The following is a 25,127-nucleotide window of genomic DNA, read 5'->3' on the forward strand; positions in this document are numbered from 1 at the left end:
AATTCTCTTGGAAATCTTGTTCATAAGTGATTCTATATGACTTTTCCAGGACAAAGTTTCATCAATAATAATACCAAGTAATTTTGACTCCTGAACACATTCTATGACATGGTTATTTATCACTAAATTTAATTTTCGATACTTTGATAATTTTTGTGCCGATCCAATAAGCATACATTGAGTTTTAGACAGGTTTAAGCTTAATTTATTTTCCTTAATCCACATTATACTGCGCTGAAGATCTTCATACATCTTTGACTCAATATTTTCCACTGACTTATCTGTTACATCTTGTGAAGTATCATCTGCATACATATTTACATGAGAATGTTTCAGTCCTTGTGGATAGTCATTAATATACAGGATAAAAAACAATGGGCCTAAAATAGAGCCTTGCGGAACTCCAATGGTTACATTTCTTTCCTCCGATAAATTGCCTTTCCAAATAACTCTCTGTGTACGATTTGTTAGATATGATTTAAACCATTCAAAAGTATCATTGCATATGCCAAATGACTTGAGTTTGTGTAATAAAACCTTGTGATTTATAGTGTCAAATGCTTTCCGTAAGTCTATAAAAATTACACCAGTAAGTTTACCTTCATCAATATTTTTAAGCCATCTATCTACTAGAGAAATAAGAGTACTTTCACATGAGTGTTTTGGCCTAAAACCAGACTGACAATCTGTAATTAGAGAATTTACTGACAAATACTCATAAAATGAATTAAAAACATGCCTTTCTAAAATTTTGCTCACACAAGGTAAAATGGATACAGGCCGATAGTTATTAACTAGACATTCATCCCCTGATTTAAAAAGTGGTACAACTCGTGCCTTTTTCCAGTCATCTGCACAAGTACATGAAGATATAGAATAGTTGAAAATATATGCAAGAATATCACATACACTGTTTGATGAAAGTTTTAGAAGTTTGACAGAGATACCATTCAAACCTGTTGCCTATCTATCTATCTATCTCATATCTTTATAAAGAGTTTTGAACGAAAGATTTTTATGGAAATATAATTTCTTTTAAATATTCAAATGAAATATTCTATATAATAGAGACCTCAATGTAAAATTCAAGGTGAACTAATTTAAGAAAAAATCAATATTTGTAAATTCCTATGATGGGTTATTTCTATTTCATAACCCCTTGAACATGATACCACAATTACAATTGCTATCCATTTATTAGAAATGAAATATATTCGTTATATATTGAATATCTTAAAGAACATATATTCCTTTATCTACTACGACATATTTTGCCCACAACACAATTACGTGTTTCGTTATTTATCGTTATCCATCAAGGAGTTTCTAAAAATAGACTACAGGAATTCCATACCTTCCGGAATGATTCAATGTTTTATTATTATATTACATGTGTTTAAATACCCCCACACAATTCCAGTTCTATAAATAGAACATGCATCAGAATAGACAAAGTTAGTAGGAATGTATACATTACAGGTTCAGCATTTAAAATACCTGTGTGATCGCCTCTGATACCATACTCGCAACCAACATATCTCCCAAACGTACTTTTATAAATAAAATAGCAATCCATTGTTATAGACTTTATGAAATAAACTGAACATTTATTAAAAAGAAGGAAAAAAAGCATATTAGTAAGACAAATATACTTACGTAGGCAGTGTTTGACATAGTCTCCCCCGATCCTTCAGTATATTGAGGATATGTGTTGAACTGATCAGAAACAACAATAAAATTGTTGGGAACAATCTTATGTAATTGTTTCCATGATTAACTGCACGTTAATTTTTCTGAACTGAAAATATTAAATCCATTTAAATTATGATATTGCCAGCAATACAATTACGTAGTGCATGTTTTTTTTTGTTTTTTTTTTACACTAATGTGCTAGAATTGAATACCACGTGTGTTTAAATATATCAGGAAGTCTTAGAACGGACCTGATTAGGAAATATTAAAGTATCACGAGATCCTTTGTAACGAATGAGTAAACCATGGACAATCAAATTATTTCCCCCACAAAAATCCACACCACAGCAACCTACACATACATTTTTTCTATACATTCACTTAAAGTGTCACAATTCGGCAGGCTATACATTTACCAGCAAGGTAGGCGATTTGTAGCATCTACATATTTTACAATGAGTTAGTTTTGAGACTATTATTTATCAAATTTAATTTAATAGTTAAAACGTTAAACTACGAAAAGTATATAACAATCTATACACAATATTGTATTCCCATATATCAATATCAACTATAGATAACCGAAGAATGGGTGAACGTTTTTTAAAGAACGATGGAAAACTGCGATTCCGTACAGCAACAAGCAGAATGCTATACCTTACATTCTGTCTTTTACTTGTGACAAATTGTGTGTGTGACAGTCTGGATGTCAAAATGGAAGAAGGAAGAAACAAAAGAGGATTACAGGTGCACATTGTGACATATCTTTGGGGTTGATGATTACAGTGGCTATCAGATCACTAACTAGTATTTATTATCGTAGCTAACAAATAGTGTGAAAATTGTTTTCTTTCTTATTATTCATCCAAATAGTTCACATTCCATATCAATGAACACATATGCCAACTCCAATTAAAATCTCACAATGATTGAATATAAAACTGCACAGAATTAGTGCGTAGTTATGATAATTAAACATAATATGTGGGTGGGGGGGTGTCAAAATCATGAAAACTAAATAGCATTATTTTTTTAAAAAAAATATGGGTTGGGTACACCTTCTTTGATGCTCATTTCGGTATTGCATGCAAGTAATGTAGGTAATGTTACGTATACAATTCCTTTCTTTGATTTTAGTCTATATGTAATAGTCATATCTACATATCCGCTAATATAACATGAGGAAAGGGGTCATCTACTGGTGAAAATAAGTATAATTAAATATAAGTTGTATAAATAGATATGGAATTTAAATCTGAATTTGGATATATTAAGGAAGTTGGCTCCTGAGCTTTTGAGTACAACTGCGCAGGATGCTGCAACTAAGTATTCACTAGTTCAATACTGATCCCATTAGTGCAAATATATTACACATCTATTGCTGAACCCTATCCAGTTGAAAATTTTTGTGTCAATTCAAATTTTGAAAGGGTTTGACAGGGACTATATTTTGTGGCGGAAGGATTCACTAATCAAAAAGTTCTAATTCTGCATGGTTTTACAGTTTCTGTTTCATCCAATTTATCGTCTATTGTTATACCCCTATAGGTGTATTCCAGTTTTATAATTTATGATACAGGTAGTTGAGACTTGGAACTAGTTCAAATGTTGTAATTCATCAACTTGGTTGATATACGTTTCCAAACAGAACACCGATTCTTAAAAAAGTTTTAATTAATTTACTTGAAATTTTGTATAAAAATTCAGTATTTTCGCCAATATTTGAAAAATTTGATCTCCAACCCCCACTTTTTTAAGTTGCATTTTGAACTGGAAGACCAGACCTTGAAAATTATGTAAAATTTTAGAAATTGACATTACTCCTAATATGTCCTTTGAAACTCTCAATTTTGATATCATGAAATTTTTCGTATATCAAGTGCAAAAAGGTCATTATTTATTTCCTTTACTAGTAATAATTTCTTTTTTCATCCGTAGTGTTAGAGGATATGATTATGTATTTATTTTATGGAATGGTTGATTTGTGTTGCTTATGTTGTGTTGACACTAACAGAAAAATGAAGTTTAATTGAATAAATTTTAAGTGCAAAAAGGTCACGTTTAGAACACTATAGCTCAATAACAAGCATTGCGATCCCAGTTTTTCTTTTTAATTTCCTAATTCTCCTTCAATGTAGAAATTAAAAATACACTTTCCAAAAAATTGACATTACTCCAAATGTCGGGTGCGAACTCTTTAAATGACAAAATAGTCATTATACAGTGTTTTCAAATTGTATGGTCGTCATAATGATTTAATATATATTTTGCCAAGTTATGAGATTGATCACTGTTTGTTATCTTCGTCTTGCATATATATATATATATATATATATATATATATATATATATATATATTAAACACTACAAATGACCAACGACACGCACAACAGTGAATTTTCAAGTTCTCAGGACAAATTGTCCCTTTCTCAGGACGATAAAATATTTACATAGAAAAGGAAACTAAAACTACAAGTAAACTACAAAAGCTTCCTTTTCTATGTAAATATTGTTTCCTCGATTTGAAAACTTACTATACGCAGAATAAGCTCTTGCGCATCGAATCAGTTGAGATATGCATGTATAAACACAATATGCAGGTAATAATTCAATATTACTACATGAATATGGGAAGCTGACGATGGAGAAGCTGCAATTATCCCGTTTGTGATACAGTTTAGTTGTTAGTTTGCCGTTAATATCTACTTTCAATAAAATATCCAAGTATGAAGCAGAAGTGGACGACTCTGTGGTGTCTTTTATTTCGAGCTCACAGGGACATATCGAATCGACAAATGAATGGAAGTTATCGTTGTTGATAGAAAAAACGTCGTCAAAATATCTAAATGTCGAATTGAAGACCCCAGCAAGAATATTTTTTATGCTAGTTTGTAAAGAACGGCATAAAAAGTTATATGAAACAGATCATATGGTATTTTACAGAACGACAGATTGTATCAATTTTAATGTAACATTTTTTTATATATATAAAATTCTGATTGCATATTTGAGTGATTTTGTTTACCTTACAGTTACAGCGTCAGTGCATATGTAAATTTTGTAGAGATACCCATGCATCACATCTTCGTCAACAATTGTTCAGAAAATATGTCCAAATGATACCGAATCAAGAAATCTGCGAGCAAAGGAAATGAACTGCGATTCTATAAACAACACTTGTAGCAATTCTATAGATTTCGTTTATCATTGTCTGCTAAATGAATGGGGTAACGGGTCTATAGAAATATGCGCTCCGTCAACAAAAATTGTTGGTATGTTTGGCAACAATTAGAGATCAACTTTTTAATTCAATAATCCGCAATGATAACATTTCTACAAATTTCTGTGATTCACATAGTAATGCTATATGAGAATTTTAAACAAAGAGAGAGAGAGAGAGAGAGAGAGAGAGAGAGAGAGAGATGTACAATAATTATGCAATATTTAATCAATTCATATCTTTCTTTGCAGGACAATTTTGTACTGAATTCAACTTGGGAGGAGGGATTATTCAAGAACACCACAAAACAAATCGATCGTGCCTTTCTTGTCCTTATGTCTACAATTCAAGTGACAGTTTCCGCTGTGAGTGTTCATTTGCTTCGAATTCAAGCTGAAAATAAATAAACACACTAAATCGTTGTGTCGACAGTGTTAAACGTATACAAGCAAAAGTCATACTTTTTATTCATCTATGCTAAAGCACATCTCAAAAACTTGGGTATCACCCTTTTAAGGCTTTGATGATTGAAATTAATTTGTCAAATATACCATATACACCAATTCCCTATAGGTAACAGATTAATATGGTATGACATGATATATTCCATTTATTTTAAAGACACAGAATGTTTCAGCGGCCTTCCACCCATTTCTGTAGATCCCACAGAAGAGCATACTGAAAGGAACTCAACAGAATACACACCGTGTAATGCTCATTCCAGTCCTAGTTTGATTGGGTAAGAAATATTGGGTGATAAAATAGCAATTGCAAGATAAAACTGTTTTTGACTTTATCCAGCTTATGACTGATTAGTTCAGTTCAGTCTTGATGCACGAATAGAACAGACTATTGCCACACATTACACTCGATGATTTTAATATTTAGACATTTTGTTTGTTATAAGCTTTTGTAGTTTAGTTGTAGTGTTAGTTTCCTTTTCTGTTTAGTTTCCTTTTATATATAAGCATTCTATCATCCTGAGGAAGGGACAGGTCGTCCCAAAAAATTGAAAATTCTGTTGTTCTTGGTGTTTGTCATTTTTAGTGCTTTATATATATATATATATATATATATATATATATATATATATATATATATATGATAATATATAAAGTCTTTTTTTTCCGATGTAAAATCTAAAAAAAAATCTAAAGAAATATTCAATGGGATATATATATAAAGATAGATAGATAGAATATGGGACGGAAGTAAAATTGGACGGTTTTTGCTTGCTCTATGGATGGGAAGCTAGTTGAACACTGTCTTTACGCTCTGCGGGCGTGAAAAATAACAGGACGTTCCAGTAAGCTCTGACCTCGATCAAACTCTCTCTCTCTCTCTCTCTCTCTCTCTCTCTCTCTCTCTCTCTCTCTCTCTCTCTCTCTCTCTCTCTCCCTCTCTCTCTCTCAAGAGTTGATATCACACAGTCAAAATAATCAAATAAAAGTGCAGGAAATATGCAGTTCCAATATTATCAAATCTTTAGCGCTTTCTGGATTTTAACATCCATTCATAGATGTGAATACAAATATTGAATATGATCCTGCATATTTTCCTGCTTTTTATTTAGCTATATATAAAATCCAAAATATAGGTAAATATCCACACAAGTAATAGTACAACAAAGAAACATTAGAACGCCGAAAATTACTCAATATGTTCATTTTGAATCTTCAAGAAAATGAAACCGGTTTTATTTTCTGCGGTCTATTTTTTCTTTAAATATATATACATGTATATATAACTGTGTAATTTATATATGCTTGCATGATGCACAGGTATGTACGTATACGTCTCTATGAATCTGTATAAATATGTATCTACTGTACGTTGCATACATGTTTGTATGTGTTTTATATGTACACATGTATGTAAGTGTGCTTCATCTATTGCTCTCTTTGGTTAGACTTGTAGGTTTACTAGCGGTAATACCAGTCGCGTTAGGGGCGCTCATATTTCACCGTAGAAAACGAACATTTTGCAACAGAAATTTGGGACTATCTGATTCTGAGGAAAATACAACTCAAAAGTTCATTGTCTGAATCCGCAGAAATCGTCATATGAGAGGAATGAATTCATGTAAAGCACAGGTAATATAATCACTATTTACATAAACGGATGATTGTGTAACTCATAAAATATATATTGAAAAGAGCTAACATTTCATTTCAAATGTCGATTATGCTTATATTGCTGTTAAAGCAATGTACGCATCAATGCAAGTTTAGACATTCTCATCAAATTGATCAGTCGTACCTAAGGCATGTTAGCTATAAGCTAGTTTTCGTTTTTCATGGAGTTCATAATTTTAGGTCCCAGTTACAAAGGATAAAGTTACAACAGCAACTGAACAACAACATTATTAGCAGCAACACCAAATGTACTAACAAATACAACAACAGAAACAAACCAAAACAAATGCATATTTATCAACTAATCTTATGAACCTCAATAGGATATGGTACAAAACAGTTGATAAGTTCGGATCCACACGTTACAAAGTCCTATTTACATCTTTTTGTACAATTTTGTGAAGAAGTATTCAAGTATGCAACAACATGCTCTGTGTATCTCTGTGGAGGAAAATAGGACGGAAGTAAAATTCGGCGATTCCTGCTTTGTGGATGGGAAGCTAGTTGAAAACTGTCTTCACGCTCTGTGGACGTGAAAAAATGACAGGACGTTTCAGTAAGCTCTGACCTTGACCTAGTTTGTCACATACATGTATATATATATATATATATATATATATATATATATATATATATATATATATACATGTATGTGACAAACTAGGTATATATATATATATTGTTTATTAAAAGAAATAGAATAGACAGTACACAAAGTTAAAATTTGAAAGCAAGCGCTTTCATTTTATAATCCCCAGGCGTTACATTTTAAAATAGTTTTGAAAGTATGGCGTTTTAGAATATAACGCCTGAGGATTATAAAATGAAAGCGCTTGAGTTAAAAATTTAACTTTGTGTGTGTGTGTGTGTACATATATATATATATATATATATATATATATATATATATATATATATGTATATATATATAATCTAAACAAATTATATATACATTGACAGGTTCTCAAAACAATCTTACAAGTCATGTACATCTCAAATACAGAGTTGATACTCATTGAGTAACTCTTCAAACAATGTCATTTACAGTGTACAATTAGAAACTGATACCAATTTGTCTGATCCATTACGAATTTACCTTTCCCAAGTATTGATTTAGTTGTATAAATGTACGCTTCCTGTGAGTTTGAATTCAGATTGTATATAGGATATGTTTTTCTTCGTCAAGCTAAGAAATCTTGGGGTGTTTAAGTGCTTGTTATCCCCTCGCGCAACTAGTTGCGGAGGGGATATAGCATTGCTACTGTGCGTGTGTCCGTGTGTGTGTGTGTATGTGTGTCCATTACAGCTTGTGGGCAAGATTTAAAGAGAATCTTTGCACTAACGATTCGCATACATATGTGGCATTGTAAAAAGACGAACCCTATTCATTTTCAAGTTAATCGGTGAAATATTTCTTAAGATATCACGTTTTTACTACCTAAAAACCGTGAAATTTTATGTACGAGTTGATAATACTCACTTCCGGTTAATTCAAACTGGTACCCTGTCAAGTTACGATTCTGGTCACTTCGGTGACACCAATTAACAGGGAACCAGTTTAAAGAAAACGAGACAGCTTACGTCTGCTGCAAGTAAGTTTGCATTTGTGCATTGTCATATTAGGCCTAGTGCACGTTAGCGTGCGCAAAGACAGTATGTAGGAATTAAAAGCGCTATCTCTGACACTGAGTAATTAAAATAATTTGATGAACGTCGCGGTTTCATTACCAGAATACCCCACGTGTTTACAATACAGAATTAATTCAGATTACCACACGTGTCTGTTTACAGAATTAATTCTGAATTAATTCTTGAGGCGTACGTGATTCTTGAAAGCTATAATGATATTTCACAAGCTTCGTCGACCTGTCAACACCATTATATTGTCTTTTTACATAACGAAAAAACATTGCTTCCGTGGGGATTTTCGGAGATCATGCATTCTGCATACAAGAACTGTGAGGTATATTCAGGTAAGTAAATTACTGAAATTTAGTGCATACGTGATATGCTTCTGCTAGGAATAAGGGAAACTGCCCAATCACGTATGTATATGCCCCCCCCCCCCCCCGATAATATGCACCTTGATAGATTTATTAAAAATGCCATATTAATTACCCCCCCCACCACCACCATCTAATGATGTTAGAGGTGTCTGACTTTTAATCAATAATAAATAGCTATATATATTCAACAAAAAACCTATATATGAATATATAGAATGGGAAAAATAAGGGAAACTGCACAATCACACATACCCCCCTCCCCCCCCCCCCCCAATGATATGCACCTTGATAGGTTTATTAAAAATGTCATGTGAATAAATTATGCACCCCCCCCCACCAAATGATGCTAGAGGTATCTGAATTTTAATCAATAATAAATAGCTATACAATATAATCTGTCTAAACCGGCTGTGTGTTGTTTGAAAGAAATTGTGCGGTTTACACAAGAGTCCGGAGTGCGGAATGTTGAAAAGTATGAGAGTTGCTTCCCTTGTATTCGCTGTCTATTATGCATACATGTGTAATGATTACTAACGTTCTATTATATCACAAAAGAATTCAAAATGTGAAACTAAAAATGTCAGTGTTTCATCGTCGTGTTCTTTTGAAGTATATATATAATGTATGCATATGTTCATGATATTTCCTGCCGCGAGGGGATGCTCCGCTTAGCGGTGCCCTTGTTATATGAAAGAAATGAAAATAACAAACAGCGACCAATCTCATAATTCCAATGAAGAATGAAAAAAAATATGAGTAGGACAAACACGACTGTTGGATAATGGTAAGATCAGATGCCATCTCATCAATACCGCAAAAATGCCAAATTAAGGGCAAACCCATACCACTGCAAACATTCAGAGGAGGGATCGGGTGCCTAGGGGGATTAAACATATCCATGTTGACCCGTCACACCCGCTGTGGGCCCTATATCTTGATCAGGTATACGGATTACTCCGTAGTCAAACTTTGAGTGTAAAGAACCGCCTACCAATAGAATTACATGTAGTTGTGATCCACTTAATGTTTGGTGAACATAACTGTTCTACTTTTCAGGTTATGAGCATTGTGATTTTCCCCCTTTTAAACATATAAGTTTATCTTTTTTCCATCAGATTATTGTCATATCTTAGAATAACTAAAACCCCCAAACATGTTTTGTATTGATACGTTTCATGAGGAATACTACAAGTACATGTACATCCAAGGAATTTGATATGGATGAACAGTGAAGGATATGTACGGTGGTATTTTGAAATTGAAAACATTCAAATTTACTTTATTAGTCAAACAATGCAGTTTTAGTAGACAGTAATCAGGGGGAAAAATCCCGCTGGATTCAAACCAGTGATTTACAGTTCGGCGGTTGACACGCGTACGCACTGAACAACTCGGGAGGCTATAAAATGTACTCGTAAATGAAATAGACCAATATCGCTTATATTTATATTTTCATCAATGTTGTAAATTGTAAAACGAAGTCAGCCAATATGGCGTTGTGGTTTACATCCTTAAAATGTTGTATATCGGGAGGGGCTCCCAGTATATAAATAGTATAGTATAGATTAAATGAAATCGTAGTGTGAAATCCCGACTTCGCCATTACGACATCGTAGTATTTGAATATTTGAATAGAAGGCGGGAGCGTTCATCAAGCGTACGAATACATGTAGTATGAATAATTCAACGTGTGTACGGGATATACTAAGTTTTAAAGATGTTATCTAAAAGCAAGCACCTTCACCTTTTCTCGGGCTTGCGACCGACGAAATGTAAATATGCATTGATATTTTTGGCAGCTTTAAGTTTGTTTACTGATGACTTTACGAGTTTTATTTGATGGTTTGGTTCTTTGTCTGTTTTACGTACTGTCAAGAATTTTCAACTCGTACTGATATGTCACTAGTTGTAGTTAAAGTACCAGAGATTTAGACATCTGCTTAGCGCTCAGGGTCAGAGCAGTGAGGAGTCGTTAACGTGCCAATGCCCGTCACGACACGGAATCTCCATTTTTATGGTACATGTACGGGATATAATACTTTTTAAGATAAGGACGTGATACTCAATGACATCCCTTTGTATACATATATGTTTCTGATCGTGTGTTGGTTTTTTCACCCCTTCCAATTTTCCGGTCCCGGAGTTTTCGCATATCCTGATATATTCTGTTTTTATCGAATATAAAAATAAATCTGGGACCGGGACCGAAGACTGGGTTTTAGTCACGTGACGGAGACCGGGTTTTAGTCAGTACCCATTTTTATACTCATATCTGAAAGCCCCGTGGTTGCCGAGCGATCACTATATACCAATGTCTTCGGTTTGACGCAACCATTACACGAGCGGGGCTCGACTTTACAACCTGCCGGTTACGAACCGAACACTCTGCCACTGAGACCTGTGTGCTTTATCTGAAATTATTTCCTGGAGTTAATTCCACATGAATACAGGGGCACACAACACAATTGGTGAGGTGATTGCTAGAACGCGAAAATGAAAACGGGACAGAATGGAAATTTAAGATTTAGAATAATTAATGTAAGTAAGGCAACACCAAGAATTCGGGCAAATTTGTTTTGTTTTGATTAAAATCAAAACCAAAAAATTTCGGTATTCGACAATGTAAACTGAAAACAATTTTTTTTTTAGGAATCTGTTTTCAAGCGGTAAATCAATTGTATTTAAGTTCTGTTTCACTGAAACCTGATATCCATTGGATATATTTATGCAATCGTTTCTTAAGGTGGCAGCCAGAAAAAAAGGTTAATTGCAATCCAAATCTTTGTTCAGTATATTTATTTTTCTTTATTGTGAAACAACACATTGTCAAAATAGGTGGGAGATTGATTGATTGATTGATGTTTTCCGCCATGCTTAACAATTTTTCAGTTACAGTGAAACTTCTCCAAACCGGCCCCTCAGAAAACCGGTTCTCCCTGAATATCGGCCAATTTTCAAAGTCCCGGCAGAAACCTTAATATTTCCTTACAAAGAAAGTCTCACAAAACCGGCCACCCCTGAAAACCGGACATCGGCCACTTTTTAAAGTACAATTGTTAACAAACATGTGTAATTTACCCTTATAATACCGGCCACTATTTGAAGACTAGAAAATTTTGGCCAGAGGGGTGATTAAGACTGGCCAGGTGTGAAAAATGACAGACCTACCGGCCAGGTGGGAAATTATCGACCGGAGGTGTGAAAAACACGAGTGGCCTCTATAAGTTCTTTAGTTTACCTGTGCTGTCCGGGGTGCTAATTGGTGCTTATCTAATCCAAGTGACTCTTTCTAATTTCGGTACACAATGTTATAAACAGATATGCACATATTGAATGACTACAATCCATACGCCATATTGTTGCACCATGGATATAAGCGGTAGTTTCTAAACAACAAACCCATGACTGTTAATGATAATTTTCAATAGATAAATAATTTTTTGGAGGTTTCCATAGACTTAAAATTCCTAAGAAACATCACAATTAAAATTATATTTTTACTACTCTACTTTTCAAAAACGTCAAAACAAATTTGTTAACGATATAAGCAATGGACGTAAACAGAGTTTTTAAAGGTAAGAGGAATTCCAATAATAGGCCTCTGTGTTTTCTTTATGTATCCTGTTATAGATTTTAAGTTAAAATTAGATGATTGCAGCAAGACTATTTTTGGTAATAATTACCTGTAGGTACAAGCGGTCTACTTTGATCTCCACCAATAATTGATCATAGATCCCCATATCAAAGTGAGCAGTACCTACTCTTTGTTTTGTTTATTAAAACATAAGCCGAAAATCTACATAAATGCTGCTAGTCTACAGATTTCAATACCTATATCAAATGCAGTTTTATTTAAACGGAATGTTTTCCATTATTTATGCATGTCAATGTAAAAATGTTTATTCATGTTTGATTAGTTTTAGTGCTATAAATTGAAACTAAACATGTTAGTAAATTATTTTGTTTTATTTCCAATAGTGAAATAATAGTCCTTGAACACCATATTATATGGTTTGTGGTATGTCAATGAAATATCTAATAAAAATTGAGCTGAAATGTCTCTAAATGCTAAATTCTCGGTATACCGGCCACCCCTCTAAACCGGCCGTTTTTTTCGGTCCGACAGCTGGCCGGTTTGGAGAAGTTTCACTGTATATGGTGGCGCCCAGTTTTTTATTAGTGGAAGAGCGAGAAAATGACAATGTCGGGAAAAAGAGGTGACACCCACGAGCACTTGCTTGATATTCTCCATGACGAGTCATAATAATGCATTAGTATCAATTATGAAGTATATAAAACGGTACATTCTGAACATTGCTTCCCGTTTTGACTTGAATTTCTGCTTCCCATGTTCACGATAAGCCTTGAATTGATTTTACAATTGCTTACCTCATAAATTTTTACATACACCATACAATATTTTCCGTTCCTATCCGTTTTCAGTTCCTCGTTTTAGCAATGACGTCAATATAAGGAAACTATAGAAAAATACTATATATTGCCTTGTAAGGATTTGTTTAATAAAAGTGTAATGACTCAAAAGTAGTATGACTGAACAATAATTTTAGTCACTGGTCACATTATTTGTCCTTTGTGTGACAAGCGATGCTGGGTCACGATGTGCCAATGGATGTGAATATCAACTACATATGCATGTAGTCCCCGACTTCTTAAGATCAGAATCAGGATGTCTTCAGTATATCAACGATCCATCATCAATATTTAGACAACTAAACAAAATTAGATAAGTTCTTTTCTTATTTTAACCACCTCTGACCTGAGAAAATATTCAAAAGTATATTGGCGGAACTGTCATGGCTTTTTATTTGAAACAACATTCACCGTTAACATACCGCACGTTCATACCATATGCGTCGATCTTACCACCTGTAAGCTTTTGGCAGCATAGCAATTTCACATATTCAACAAATCATAACAGAGCTGGGTGACATGGAGACAACAGTATCCCTTAGCAAATGGTTTTCTGTAAAAATTGCACCAACACGTTAGAAAGATTGACAAAGGCAAGTCCATAGATTTATTCACCAGTCTCTAACTGCCATGACGCTTTCTGAAATTGAAAGAAAACTCACAGCAGAAAATGAGTTCATAACCCTAGCCTTTTTATGAAACTATTTTAGGACTAAGAATTGTCTCAAGATATCGTGCTTAGGAAGAATCTTAATCCTAAGTGCGTTTGTCAACAGTATCTTAACTTAAGAGAATTCCTTAAAAAAATCTAGAACTCCTAAGAATTGTCTTAATCTTAGGACAGCTACTGAGGTATCCTTAGCTGAATTTGGTACAAATACCAGCGTCCATGTTGACGAAATCGTGGTATTAGACTTGAAAGAGTGTTTAGGGATTTTGATAACCCTTTCGGTTATCTTGATGTAAACTCTACTATTCGTAGTTACGAATTATACAGGCAACTCAAGATATACGCGCATGCCTTCATTTTATTTTATACTACTGTATGCTAACCGTAAGTGACTTTTAAAGTTAAAAGTGTGAACATCGTGGTTGTGTTATTATGAAGTGTTATAACTAGACGTTTTAGAACTAGATGTAATGGTAAATATAGTACATCCATAGATGAAAAGATCAAACAATGCTGTGTCTACATTATCTGTAAATGTTTTTCACTAAGATTAATTCATCATTAGATTAAAGTAAACTTAGGGTAAGTATACAAGTATTGCAATGTATTGTGCAATACACCCATAAACATAATGAATAAATATAGAACATGATTACATCAGATATATACATATATTGTATAATTCTCTTATTAGAAACGTACACATTTAGACATGTACTCACTCAGCTACAATTGTTTTTCAGATCTAGAAATAGAGTTAAGTCATCTTTCAATGACATCTTGTAACATGCCATGACATACAATGTAGTATATATAGTTTATACACATGTACAACAAACTCAGGACTATAAATGATACATTCATTCTAAGGAAATCCATATTGAGTGATTACGTTTATTACCGTGCTAAAGGAAATACAGATAGGTAACATCCGAGCTTCAAGAGAGTGAAGACTCTCAAACCGAGAGTCAGCTCTCTCTCTCTCTCTCTCTCTCTCTCTCTCTCTCTGACAACAGAAGTCTATCTTGTATTTGTGCTATTACCCTATCTTTTTTTTCTCTTTCAAATTGCTTACAAAAATATCTGTTATATAAACACGTACAGTGCATGTTGTGCAATATATACACGTGCGATTGTTTGTAGGAAGCAGCCTAATGTGAATGGCATAATAACACTCACAGTTTCCTAATTTGAAATTAAACAAATTTATGGGTCATACTTCATAATTTCATGAGTTTTTCTAAATCGTTAAACATGCATTTACTTGTGGTTTCATTATCAGATCGTCAAATGACCTAGATATGCATTATACGTTTGATTTTGAATCGTAGAAATATGCATACGTGGATTGCTTGCACTCTTTTTGATTTCTCTTAGGATTTGAATATTGTTTAAACATGATGTAACTGTACTTCTTTGATTTGAATATGTTATAACAATATCTATCATTATTCTACATAATTACTAAATTAGGTGAATACGATATTCTGGAGATTGACGTTAGAGAAATACTAAATCAAAAAAATTCTAAATCGTACATTCATTACAGCTTCGATATATGTGCACTATTATTCCGCTTCTCAGACACATTAACTCTCTAGCTTACGTGGAATGTATTTATAGATATAGATGATTATTTGAGGTCACCTACCATATATTTTTAGATAGGTTTCCAAATTTCAGTAACATTAATGACATTTTTAGATTTCAAATATCATGATGATGAACTTTCTATTCCATCCGATTAATTTTGATATTTTCTTTACTAGCCTCACCATTTTGCAATCCCACAGTGTGATAGGAAATCAATAATTACGCAATCAAAATATCAATTTCTTTACAATTTTTCTAGACATATATCTGTTTTCATCGTCAATAGAAATTATCTATGATGTGATTGTTTCTAAAACCAAGTAATATTTCATTGACCAGTGGAATGATTCACATTTCAACAGAAACTGAAGAATTGTATATGTAGGGCGCCATTTGCTCCAAATAATTCTTTAAAGTACAGTGCATTTGAAATCTGATCTCGTATATCAATATAACTATTGAGACGTCACGTCGTTGTGTCTTTAATTTTAAATCTTAGTCACCGGCCTTTAATTTTTGTGTCATTCTCGCCGTCACTGTTTAAAATTTTCAATTCTGAAGTTTCTCTAAAATTTTAGTTGAGTATTCACATGAATTGCATTTTCTATCCTAGTCTTTCTATTAATGTTTTAATAGAATTTTAATCAAATGTCTTCTCGGTATGTATATATACATTTCAAGTGAGCGTCTGTACAAAAAAATGGACCGCAATGAAGAGTCGAAGATCAATCTCATGTTTTCAGTTGCGCCATAATCATTGTTTTGATACTTGATTACGTAAGTGTCAAATCCCTTTGAAATGTTGCTCTTAATGATTAAGATGAATCAGAGAAGAGTTATATGTTGCTTTCATGATGGATGAGTTTTCTTATTCAGCAGATAGTTCTTTTTCTTCAAAATCCTTATCTTGATTTTAATCATTTTTTTTTCATTCCCCAGAATCTGTATTATCAATATCAAGAATGAACGGGAACTGTAATGTGAAGTTTGATCGCAACAGACAATTCTCTGTATTAGACAAGTACGTGCTGTTCATTACAATTTCCCTTGTACTGATGATATTCCTAAGCGAATGCTGTAATGGAAATCAGATCGAAAGACGAAGACGGGGACAACAGGTAATGCTAACAGAAATGTGAGTGATGGAAACCAACATTTATCTCATGAAAGGTGAAGATAACGAATAGCAATCAATCTCATAACTCATATAAGCAATACAAAATAGAGTTGGGCAAACATGGACCCCTGAATATACCGGATTTATGTTATCAACGTCTTTGATTTACAGTAAGAATTTTGAAGTATCTGAGATTACAGAGTAAATGTACTTAGCATGTATCAGGGGAAAATATAGCTCCACTGATTAAATGGCTTCGTTTATACATTGGAAAGTGCTGAAACTTAACATGCTATTAACTTAGAGGTTTAGATATGAAAATATTTCATTTCTATGTTATAGAGGATGCCATGCCTTGCCTCTGTTTCAACAATAGTTCACAAAATTTGTCCAGATAGTACAGAATCTAGAAATTTGCGAGCTAAAGAAGTTGGTTGTGAACTTATGGCGAACAGTTGTGCAGATTCTGTCGATTATGTCTATCATTGCCTATTAAATGAATGGGGTAACAATAGTTTGGAAATATGCGCACCAACAACGAAAATTGTAGGTAAGATATGTATTTACTAATCTAAAGCAAGTGCTAAAAAGGTATGACTAGAATAAGAGCTTTAAAATTGCAGGTATTTTGGTTTAAGAATAAGACGTCAAGAGACATGAATGGCTAATTATTTTTAAATTATGTTTGAACGTAGGGATACACCGAACAATTTCAGCAATGTTTTCCATTACAGGCCAGTACTGTGCCGAATTCAATGTGGGAGGAGGAATTGTTCAGGAGCATCACAAAACAAACGCATCATGTACCCTGTGTCCTTACATTTACAACTCTTCTGACAGCTTTCGCTGTAAGTAATAGTAAATCATAGGAGAACGTGCAACTGTATAGTACGTTTGTTCTCACGATCAACATAAATGAATATCAGTTTCACAAAAAAGTATCAATTATATTCTGTTGTGCATTTTTCTGTGTTGTTTTCTTTTTCAAATTCGGTGTTTTCTCAATGAAAATATTATGTTTATTATTCATTGATTTAGGTGAGAATGAATTACCGATAAGTAACTCGCTTTATGTGAGATGTAACGAACGCTGTATGCTAGTTGCCCTGGAAACTATTTTATCGTCTATCGTACTCTGGATACTAGTTTTAACAACGTCTTCAAATGCTCCTGACTCCCATATAATAATGACCCCTTGAAAGGACAATTTGCTTCTTATTCAAGACATGCAAGCTTATTCCTACTAAGTTTTAAATGTATGATTTGAATCTAATGAAACGGCATCCTATGGATTGTATTTGCGAAGGTTAAGATGTGTTCTGGTTTTCTATGATCTTGCAAGGAATTCGACTTTATTTTTTGTTCTTAGTCCAGTGGTTACTCAGACATCAACTGACGCCGGATTTGGCTGTTTCTGTGCAATGTACCTAAGGAATGTTACATATATTTTAGAAAGCTTTATCTTTATCACTCTGATGATTTTCCATTTTGTTTTCACGTAACAGATCATGGTTTCTGAATACTGAATTTACTTGAACATTGATCATAATACACTCATCTTCCCTGTGTAAGTGGATACAGAATTTACGTGAAAAGAAGAATTGACTGTAAAAGCACTCCCTGATATGCCAATGTAAGGTGACTTTTATTAAATCATTCTGAAAAACAAAGTTAATGATCACAAATTATCAAATTATGCTGGTGTTTCTCATTATGTTTCCCTCGTCATGTATATCGCCATCATCACTCAATCGTTAGATAATCTAAATCATTTCGATTTAACGTAAAACATTATTTATTTTCTAATCCATCTATTTACCAGAAAAATAGCACATTAACAGACGCGAGAAATTCAAAAGTCCCCTTTAGTTCTGTCATCCTGAAGCTTTTTTTTTTCTCTTTTGCTGTTGAATATTCATTTCAAACCATCTAATTAACCTATCCGGTAATGTAAGTGAAAATGGCATCAATGACAATAATTATTCATTTAATATTTGCATCCCCAAAAAATCATATGAATGTAGTTTATTTCTATTCTACTCATTCCGCCCATGATCACTGGTATTAAACTAATGATCTTAACAATCGTTACTATCAACCCAAGATGGCGGAAGGAAATTCCGGAAAGACCACGTTTACTTATTATGTCTATCTGTATTGTTTATTTGTGAATGATATGATATAGTTCTTACGTTACTATCATCATTCATTTCCGTTACTATCATCTTCCCTGTTTTTTCAACGACGAATTTCTGTTCATATGAGCCGTATAAAAGATAAAATAACACCTGATCGTAATTGTTACTAGTGTATGATATTTCTTACCTTCATATCATTCGCAAATAAACAATACAAATGCAAGGTGAAGATAACGAACAGTGATCAATCTCATAACTCCTACAAGCAATACAAAATAGATAGTTGGGCAAACACGGACTCCTGGACACACCAGAGGTGGGATCAGGTGCCTAAGAGGAGTAAGCATCTCCTGTTGCTATAGATATAATAAGTAAATGTGGTCTTTCCGGAATTTCCTTCCGCCATCTTGGGATGATAGTAACGATCGTTACTATAATCATTTTAATATCAGTGATGATTTTAAGTTTACAGAATGCGAGGAAAGCTAACTAAAGAGATATATGCAACTAGTTGGGTTTATTTCAAATGCGTTGATACCAAAGTATTTGGTTGTAGATGGAGAATGTTTTAGGGGACTTGTATCGAACTTCACAAAGACAATAGAAGCGAGTTTTCCAATAAGTTCGACTACATTCACGTCAAGGTATGCTCCTGATACCAATACTGGCAATAAGTGGTGAGTAAATTTAAGAAGGACTTGATACTTTTCACCGTATGTCCACTGTTCCCCATGTCATATTCTTTTTGTATTCCTTATAGATAAACAGAAATAGTTCATTCATTGAAAAAAAAGAAGAAAGATTTCTTGGATTATGATTGCCTTAGATTGTTGTTTTGCATAGAAAATTACGATGAAACTAAATACAATTTCCAGAAAATGGCAGTCTGATCTTGCATTCTTCATTTAACTGTAGAAACCATAACACCAAGAATTTCCCTTCCAATTTTGTGTTCCCTAGCTGCAATGATGTAGCCCTCTCCGAGTTTCTAAGGGGAGAGGGCTACAACACCTTAAGATCTCCGTAATAGTACAAATGCGGGAGTGATTCACTCCCGCAACACTTTTGATCATTCTAAAGATTTGCTGACTTTCTTTACGTAAATAAAATGATATTCTATGTTTCGTAGTCAATGCATATATTTACAACCTGCAACTTACGATTTATGAGGCTCTATTCTACCGTTTTCAACATATTTGTGCGCCATGTTTGATGTACTGGGCTTTCAACTCCCCACTATCAAGATATTTAGTTGCTAAGTACATCGTTACTAGCTTGACAATACGGATGTATATTTAATTGCTGTTATAAAATTTAGAAATTCATTTCAAAATTAAGGAATATCTCCCTGATGCATAGCTCTTATCCTTAGACGAATTTGACTCCAACTTTTTGGCACGCTGTTTTTGGCTATAATAGCTCTAAAATTTCATTGTTATTTCGGATTTCAAACATTTCGGTTGAGCATCACTGAAGAGACATTATTTGTCGAAATGCGCATCTGGTGCATCAAAATTGGTACCGTATAAGTTTTACATTACATATGCCATATAAGGTAGTAATTGCATCAATGGACAAGTACGGAGGAGAAAGCTATTTCGTCAATATTAGAAAGGTTTAGATTTGATATCAAGTTAAAAAAACGAACAGCTAAGAGTAAATTCCTTCTGCAACCATATGATTTCCCTTTCTTTGTCGGGGTGGCTCTAGTAACTACATTTGTGCGAAGATTTTCAATGTTTAGTGTTTTTCAGTAGATCCACCTACGAGATCTCGCTATAACAAGCATGACGGAGCAGACGAAGAATTTTGCATGTTGTTTAATGAAAAACACCTTTATTAGACATACCAAAGCTCAAAATCTCAAAAATCCAAAATCTCCCATAGATATTGATCACTGTTCGTTATCTTCACCTTTCATACCCAAGCACAAAGGTTGTACTCCTCTTACTGTAAACAACATCTGGGACTAATTCGCGGAGCTTATCATCGGTTATTCATAAAATTAGTTTGTACCATTACGGAGATCCTATGGAATTGCAGCCCTATCCCGAAAACGTCAGAATAAAAAAAAAAATTGGATAGGGCTAAAATATTGCAGCTGAGTGTCCCTATGTGTTTGGATATTAATTTCCTTATCAGTTATTATGTTGATTACATACTTAAAATATATTAATGTAGGAAAGCATATCATTTTTTTCGGAACTATTTCAAATGCATGTAATTATATCATTCAAAATACGTATACTTTTTTCAATTCATGTATATTGCTAGCCATGGCAACCTCATATTGATGCGTGCATATTTACTCAAACATATGATATAATTGCAGATTTAAATCTGATTTTACAGGTTAATCAGTATACCGATTGCCATACATATCCTCCTGGGATATTTGTGTTTGTTCTTTGGAGAAGGAAATGTATAGGACAAGATCTTTACAAAACAGCTATGAAAACAATGGTTAAAAGAAACGACTTCATGTATATCAGATGACAAATATGGATATGCTCGTTAGTAGGAGACAAAGAAACAGTGAAAAGTGCAAATGCAGATCGATCGCTGACCTTTTTTATATTCCTATTCAGCAAAATGTATTCAAAAGGTTCTACATAGGAAGCAAAGATATCTTTTTGTGACCTTCATCTCCATTACATCGACGACGTATTACTTATCATTAATGCTCGCTTCCATTCATATATCTAATCGATATACCGCAGTGAACATGAAAAACAACACCAGGTCGTCCATATCCCTTCCGTTTGTGAATATTTTATTGAATGTATACGTTAATGGCAAACTAAAAGTTGTACCTTGTGGCAAAAGGAATGATTTCAGCTTTCACATCGTCAACATTTCATATTTGTATAGCGATATTATATTATGGTGTATCTCAGTTGATTTGATACATGATACACCATGCTCTATACGTGGTCATTCTGTGAATCTTTTCCAGTTCTCTTCTACATAAGCTGATGTTAAAGGCTTTTCAACAACCTTGTTTAATGTCTTCATTTCGCAATCTATATGGTTATTATCATGATCTGACCAAGCTTTAACACAGATGACATAATATTACCGATCAGATAAATGAAGACAATCACATCTTCATTTGGGAAATGTATATGTGCGTGGTCGGGGGACGGATGCAAACTATATTCTTTATAGTTAAGAGTAGGATGACATTGCCCCGGGCTTTCCTGTCATAAATTGTAACGTATTTTTCGCATTTTGTTTTTATAACTGTGACATTTTAGCGTCAGTGAAATCTTTTCTGTCTCAAAATTTGGAATAGTGAGATGGATTATATTATAGTCATTATCCTCATTTCGATAAACAAATTTAATAATTGATATAGCAAGCAGCTGTAATTGGTAATGAATTACTTATGAACAGGTGGAAATAACAGTAATCAATCTCTTAAACAAACATGGATTCCTGAATTTACATGTGTTATAGGTGGGGTCAGGTACCCAAAGACAAGTAAGCATCCCCTATTGCCCGGTCATACCCAATGCGAGCCCTATATCTTTATCAGGTGAACATAATATTCCGTGTGTAAAAACGACCCAGCAATTGGTATGAAACAGGTCAGACAGCATTTGACCCAGTAACAGGTTCTATTTGTAAATGAGGTCGTCATTACGACAACAGAATTTGCAAAACGCTGCCTTTAAACGAGACTGTTGAAATCCCAGTAACATCAACATTTCTGTCACTAGACTGTCTCAATTTGAAAACAAATGATCGTACGCAGAACATGTTCTTCCACATCAACACAATTGAGGGACATGAGTGCTATATGCATGTGATAATTGGAATGTTGCTACATAAATTTTGGATAGTTGATGATGGATAAGCTGGATTCATCCCATTTATCATAATGTAAAATATCTACGATATACAGTATATTTTTTTCATCCATAAAATGTCTCTAATATCCCTTAAGTTAAATGTTATTTATCTACACATCCGCAAACTATTGAAAGGCTGCAATGTACCTATTGCATTGATGTAACATTATATTTAATGAAATTATAAAGTTTAATCAACATGCAATTTCAATAATACTATAATAGACTGTACGCATCGTGGTATGTCTTTTTTTTCTATCAATAACTTCATTAATAAGAACTTTACCGGAGATAATACTGACGTGTATATTTTGTTGGATCCTGCAGATTTCAGTCAGTGTCATACTAGAATTTCACACAGTTACGTTGAGTTTTGAAACAGAAATAATTAAAACGAACCCTCGAATGAAGGCCTAATGGATCCCGGTCAGAATAGATGCTCAGTACCCCTTGTTTGCCGTTAGAGGCGACTAAATTGGGCTGTCCTTCGGATGAGACCATAAAAACCAAGGCCGCGTGTTCGAACAGGTGTGGCACGATGATGATCCTTTCCTGCTCAAGGGCCGTAAGCGCCGAGCATAGGCCTACATTTTGGAGACCTTCACTGCCAATGGTGACGTCTTCATATAAATTAAAAACTCTAGAGCAGGATGTTAAACAATATTCAATCAATCAATTAATCGTTTGGAGGCAAAATGTTCATTAAATCGTTCTGAATTTGACAATTGTCATTTTCACATTACAAAATAAATAAATGCAATCAGTAAAAACTTGTTCTGATGTGTTTACAAGGAATGTACAGTTTATCAATTCTACAACACTGTATCGAGACAATGAGACCGAAAAGAATTGGAGATAAGGGAAAGCAGACAAGACAGCTAAATGTAACAATGACATTGTCCTCTCATACCACGGAAAAGGGGCCTTTCTGGATTCAGCTTCACAGTGCCCCCTCCCCCGGAGGTCATCACTGCTCCATCCGCCCCAGTCCAGCTGGTAATCGTCTTTGATGTGTGCACGAATTCCCTGCAAGGTCAATTTAGTCAAGCTGATGGCGATATAATAACTCGTATAGCCGATGCAGAGCTAAGTATTCACGAGTTAGTATTCTAAGAAACAACTATATTTACCCACAGGATCACATACCAGTTCACACTAGTGCATTGCCTCATTACTTCAAGGTTTTACTGTCGATTAATTGGATCAATGGGGGTCAGCAATGCTACACTCTATTTTACACTTCAATGTTAGTACCTCACCCCTTAAGTAAAGAGCTTTTACTCCAGTGTATCTTGGGACTTTCAAAACTATAACCTGTGCTAGTCTTTATGTCTTACCAGTAGGCTTAGTTCCTAAAACTGACAGGGATATATGGGAACAAACTCGTATCTTGTTCGAAAGTCGCCGAGAAGCTTTCGCCGTTTACCTGATCGAGAAATAAGGCTCACAGCGGGTGTATCCAGGGTCCGTGTTTGCCCAACTATTTATTTTGCATTCCTTATAGGAGTTATGCGATTGATCACTGTTCGTTATATTCACCTTTCATAGAGACAAAAAGGCCAATTTTGGCCAAAATTGTAATAAAAATGTTGTTACTTAGCAACCATTAATAATTATTTATCACTGCAATTAGATAAATTTCATTTACCGGTAGCACTAGCATTTTAGTAGGAAAGTCAGGACATACAATATTTGTTTCTATGGACTAAAACGTTTTTGATGAGCATTTTGTCTACTTTGTCGGACTGTGTTACATATAAAAAAAGAAAATCACCAAAACCCTAAAAGTGATCATAGAAATGTACACTAACTATACTCCATTGTATAAAGCAATATAATAACACGAAGCAGATCGTACCAAAACAACACGTTATGTATCCATAGTTCCAACAAATGATGAAATAATGCAGTGAAAATGCAATGTTGATAAAACATTCTGTTGTATAACACATGTCAACGAACAAATGTCCAAAATATTCAGAGACACCTATCTTTCAACTGGCAAGCTTCATCTTCCAAGTTTTTTTTTCAGACGATGAACTAAATATGGCAATGAAAAAAAATGTCGCTTTATCAGAATAAATAATAGTGAGAGAAAAATTGATATATTAGATTATACACGTCATATTAACACAGGAATGCGTTCCATATCTCTCTTTCACAGCCAGGATTGAAAGAGTATTAGATAGGTTTTTTCAGGAATATACACGGAATCCAACTGACACAGCTTGTAACAACATTGTCTTCTGCTTTAAAGATTATCATTAAAAC

General features: G+C 33.9%; 2 protein-coding genes across 7 annotated transcripts; both read left to right on the forward strand.

Moving 5' to 3' along the window:
• Window positions 1-1,865: 1,865 nt before the first annotated feature.
• LOC125677098 (uncharacterized) lies at window positions 1,866-7,680 on the forward strand. Its single transcript, XM_056158894.1, has 6 exons — window positions 1,866-2,439; window positions 4,757-4,964; window positions 5,164-5,277; window positions 5,534-5,651; window positions 6,822-7,005; window positions 7,228-7,680. The coding sequence occupies exons 1-5, from the start codon at window positions 2,281-2,283 to the stop codon at window positions 6,955-6,957; spliced, it is 735 nt and encodes a 244-aa protein (XP_056014869.1). The 5' UTR covers window positions 1,866-2,280; the 3' UTR covers window positions 6,958-7,005; window positions 7,228-7,680.
• LOC125677092 (uncharacterized) lies at window positions 7,523-24,722 on the forward strand. 6 transcript variants are annotated; one of them, XR_008801231.1, is made up of 7 exons: window positions 14,625-15,078; window positions 16,687-16,865; window positions 17,207-17,414; window positions 17,599-17,712; window positions 18,370-18,502; window positions 19,559-19,679; window positions 21,355-24,722. XR_008801231.1 is itself a non-coding variant. In XM_056158895.1 (6 exons), the coding sequence occupies exons 1-6, from the start codon at window positions 7,588-7,590 to the stop codon at window positions 21,428-21,430; spliced, it is 714 nt and encodes a 237-aa protein (XP_056014870.1). In that variant the 5' UTR covers window positions 7,523-7,587; the 3' UTR covers window positions 21,431-24,722. The 6 variants fall into 6 exon arrangements, 3 of the variants coding, with proteins under 3 accessions (XP_056014870.1, XP_056014871.1, XP_048771025.2); XR_008801230.1 differs by having other exon boundaries at window positions 14,631-16,524; window positions 18,370-18,497; XR_007370926.2 differs by having other exon boundaries at window positions 14,632-15,078; window positions 18,370-18,497.
• The last annotated feature ends 405 nt before the right edge of the window (window positions 24,723-25,127 follow it).

Source organism: Ostrea edulis, chromosome 3 (genome assembly GCF_947568905.1).
Source record: "Ostrea edulis chromosome 3, xbOstEdul1.1, whole genome shotgun sequence".
Classification (NCBI taxonomy): Eukaryota; Metazoa; Mollusca; class Bivalvia; order Ostreida; family Ostreidae; genus Ostrea; species Ostrea edulis.

Bases quoted from the DNA above. Each gene is read 5' to 3' on its own strand.
- LOC125677098 (XM_056158894.1), top strand. From the start codon at position 2,281: ATGGGTGAACGTTTTTTAAAGAACGATGGAAAACTGCGATTCCGTACA. The intron at 2,440-4,756 runs GTGCACATTGTG...TAAATTTTGTAG, and splicing joins GAAACAAAAGAGGATTACAG to AGATACCCATGCATCACATC. The intron at 5,652-6,821 runs GTAAGAAATATT...CTCTTTGGTTAG, and splicing joins TCCAGTCCTAGTTTGATTGG to ACTTGTAGGTTTACTAGCGG.
- LOC125677092 (XM_056158895.1), top strand. The intron at 16,866-17,206 runs GTAATGCTAACA...TCTATGTTATAG, and splicing joins GACGAAGACGGGGACAACAG to AGGATGCCATGCCTTGCCTC. The intron at 19,680-21,354 runs GTGAGTAAATTT...CTGATTTTACAG, and splicing joins ACCAATACTGGCAATAAGTG to GTTAATCAGTATACCGATTG.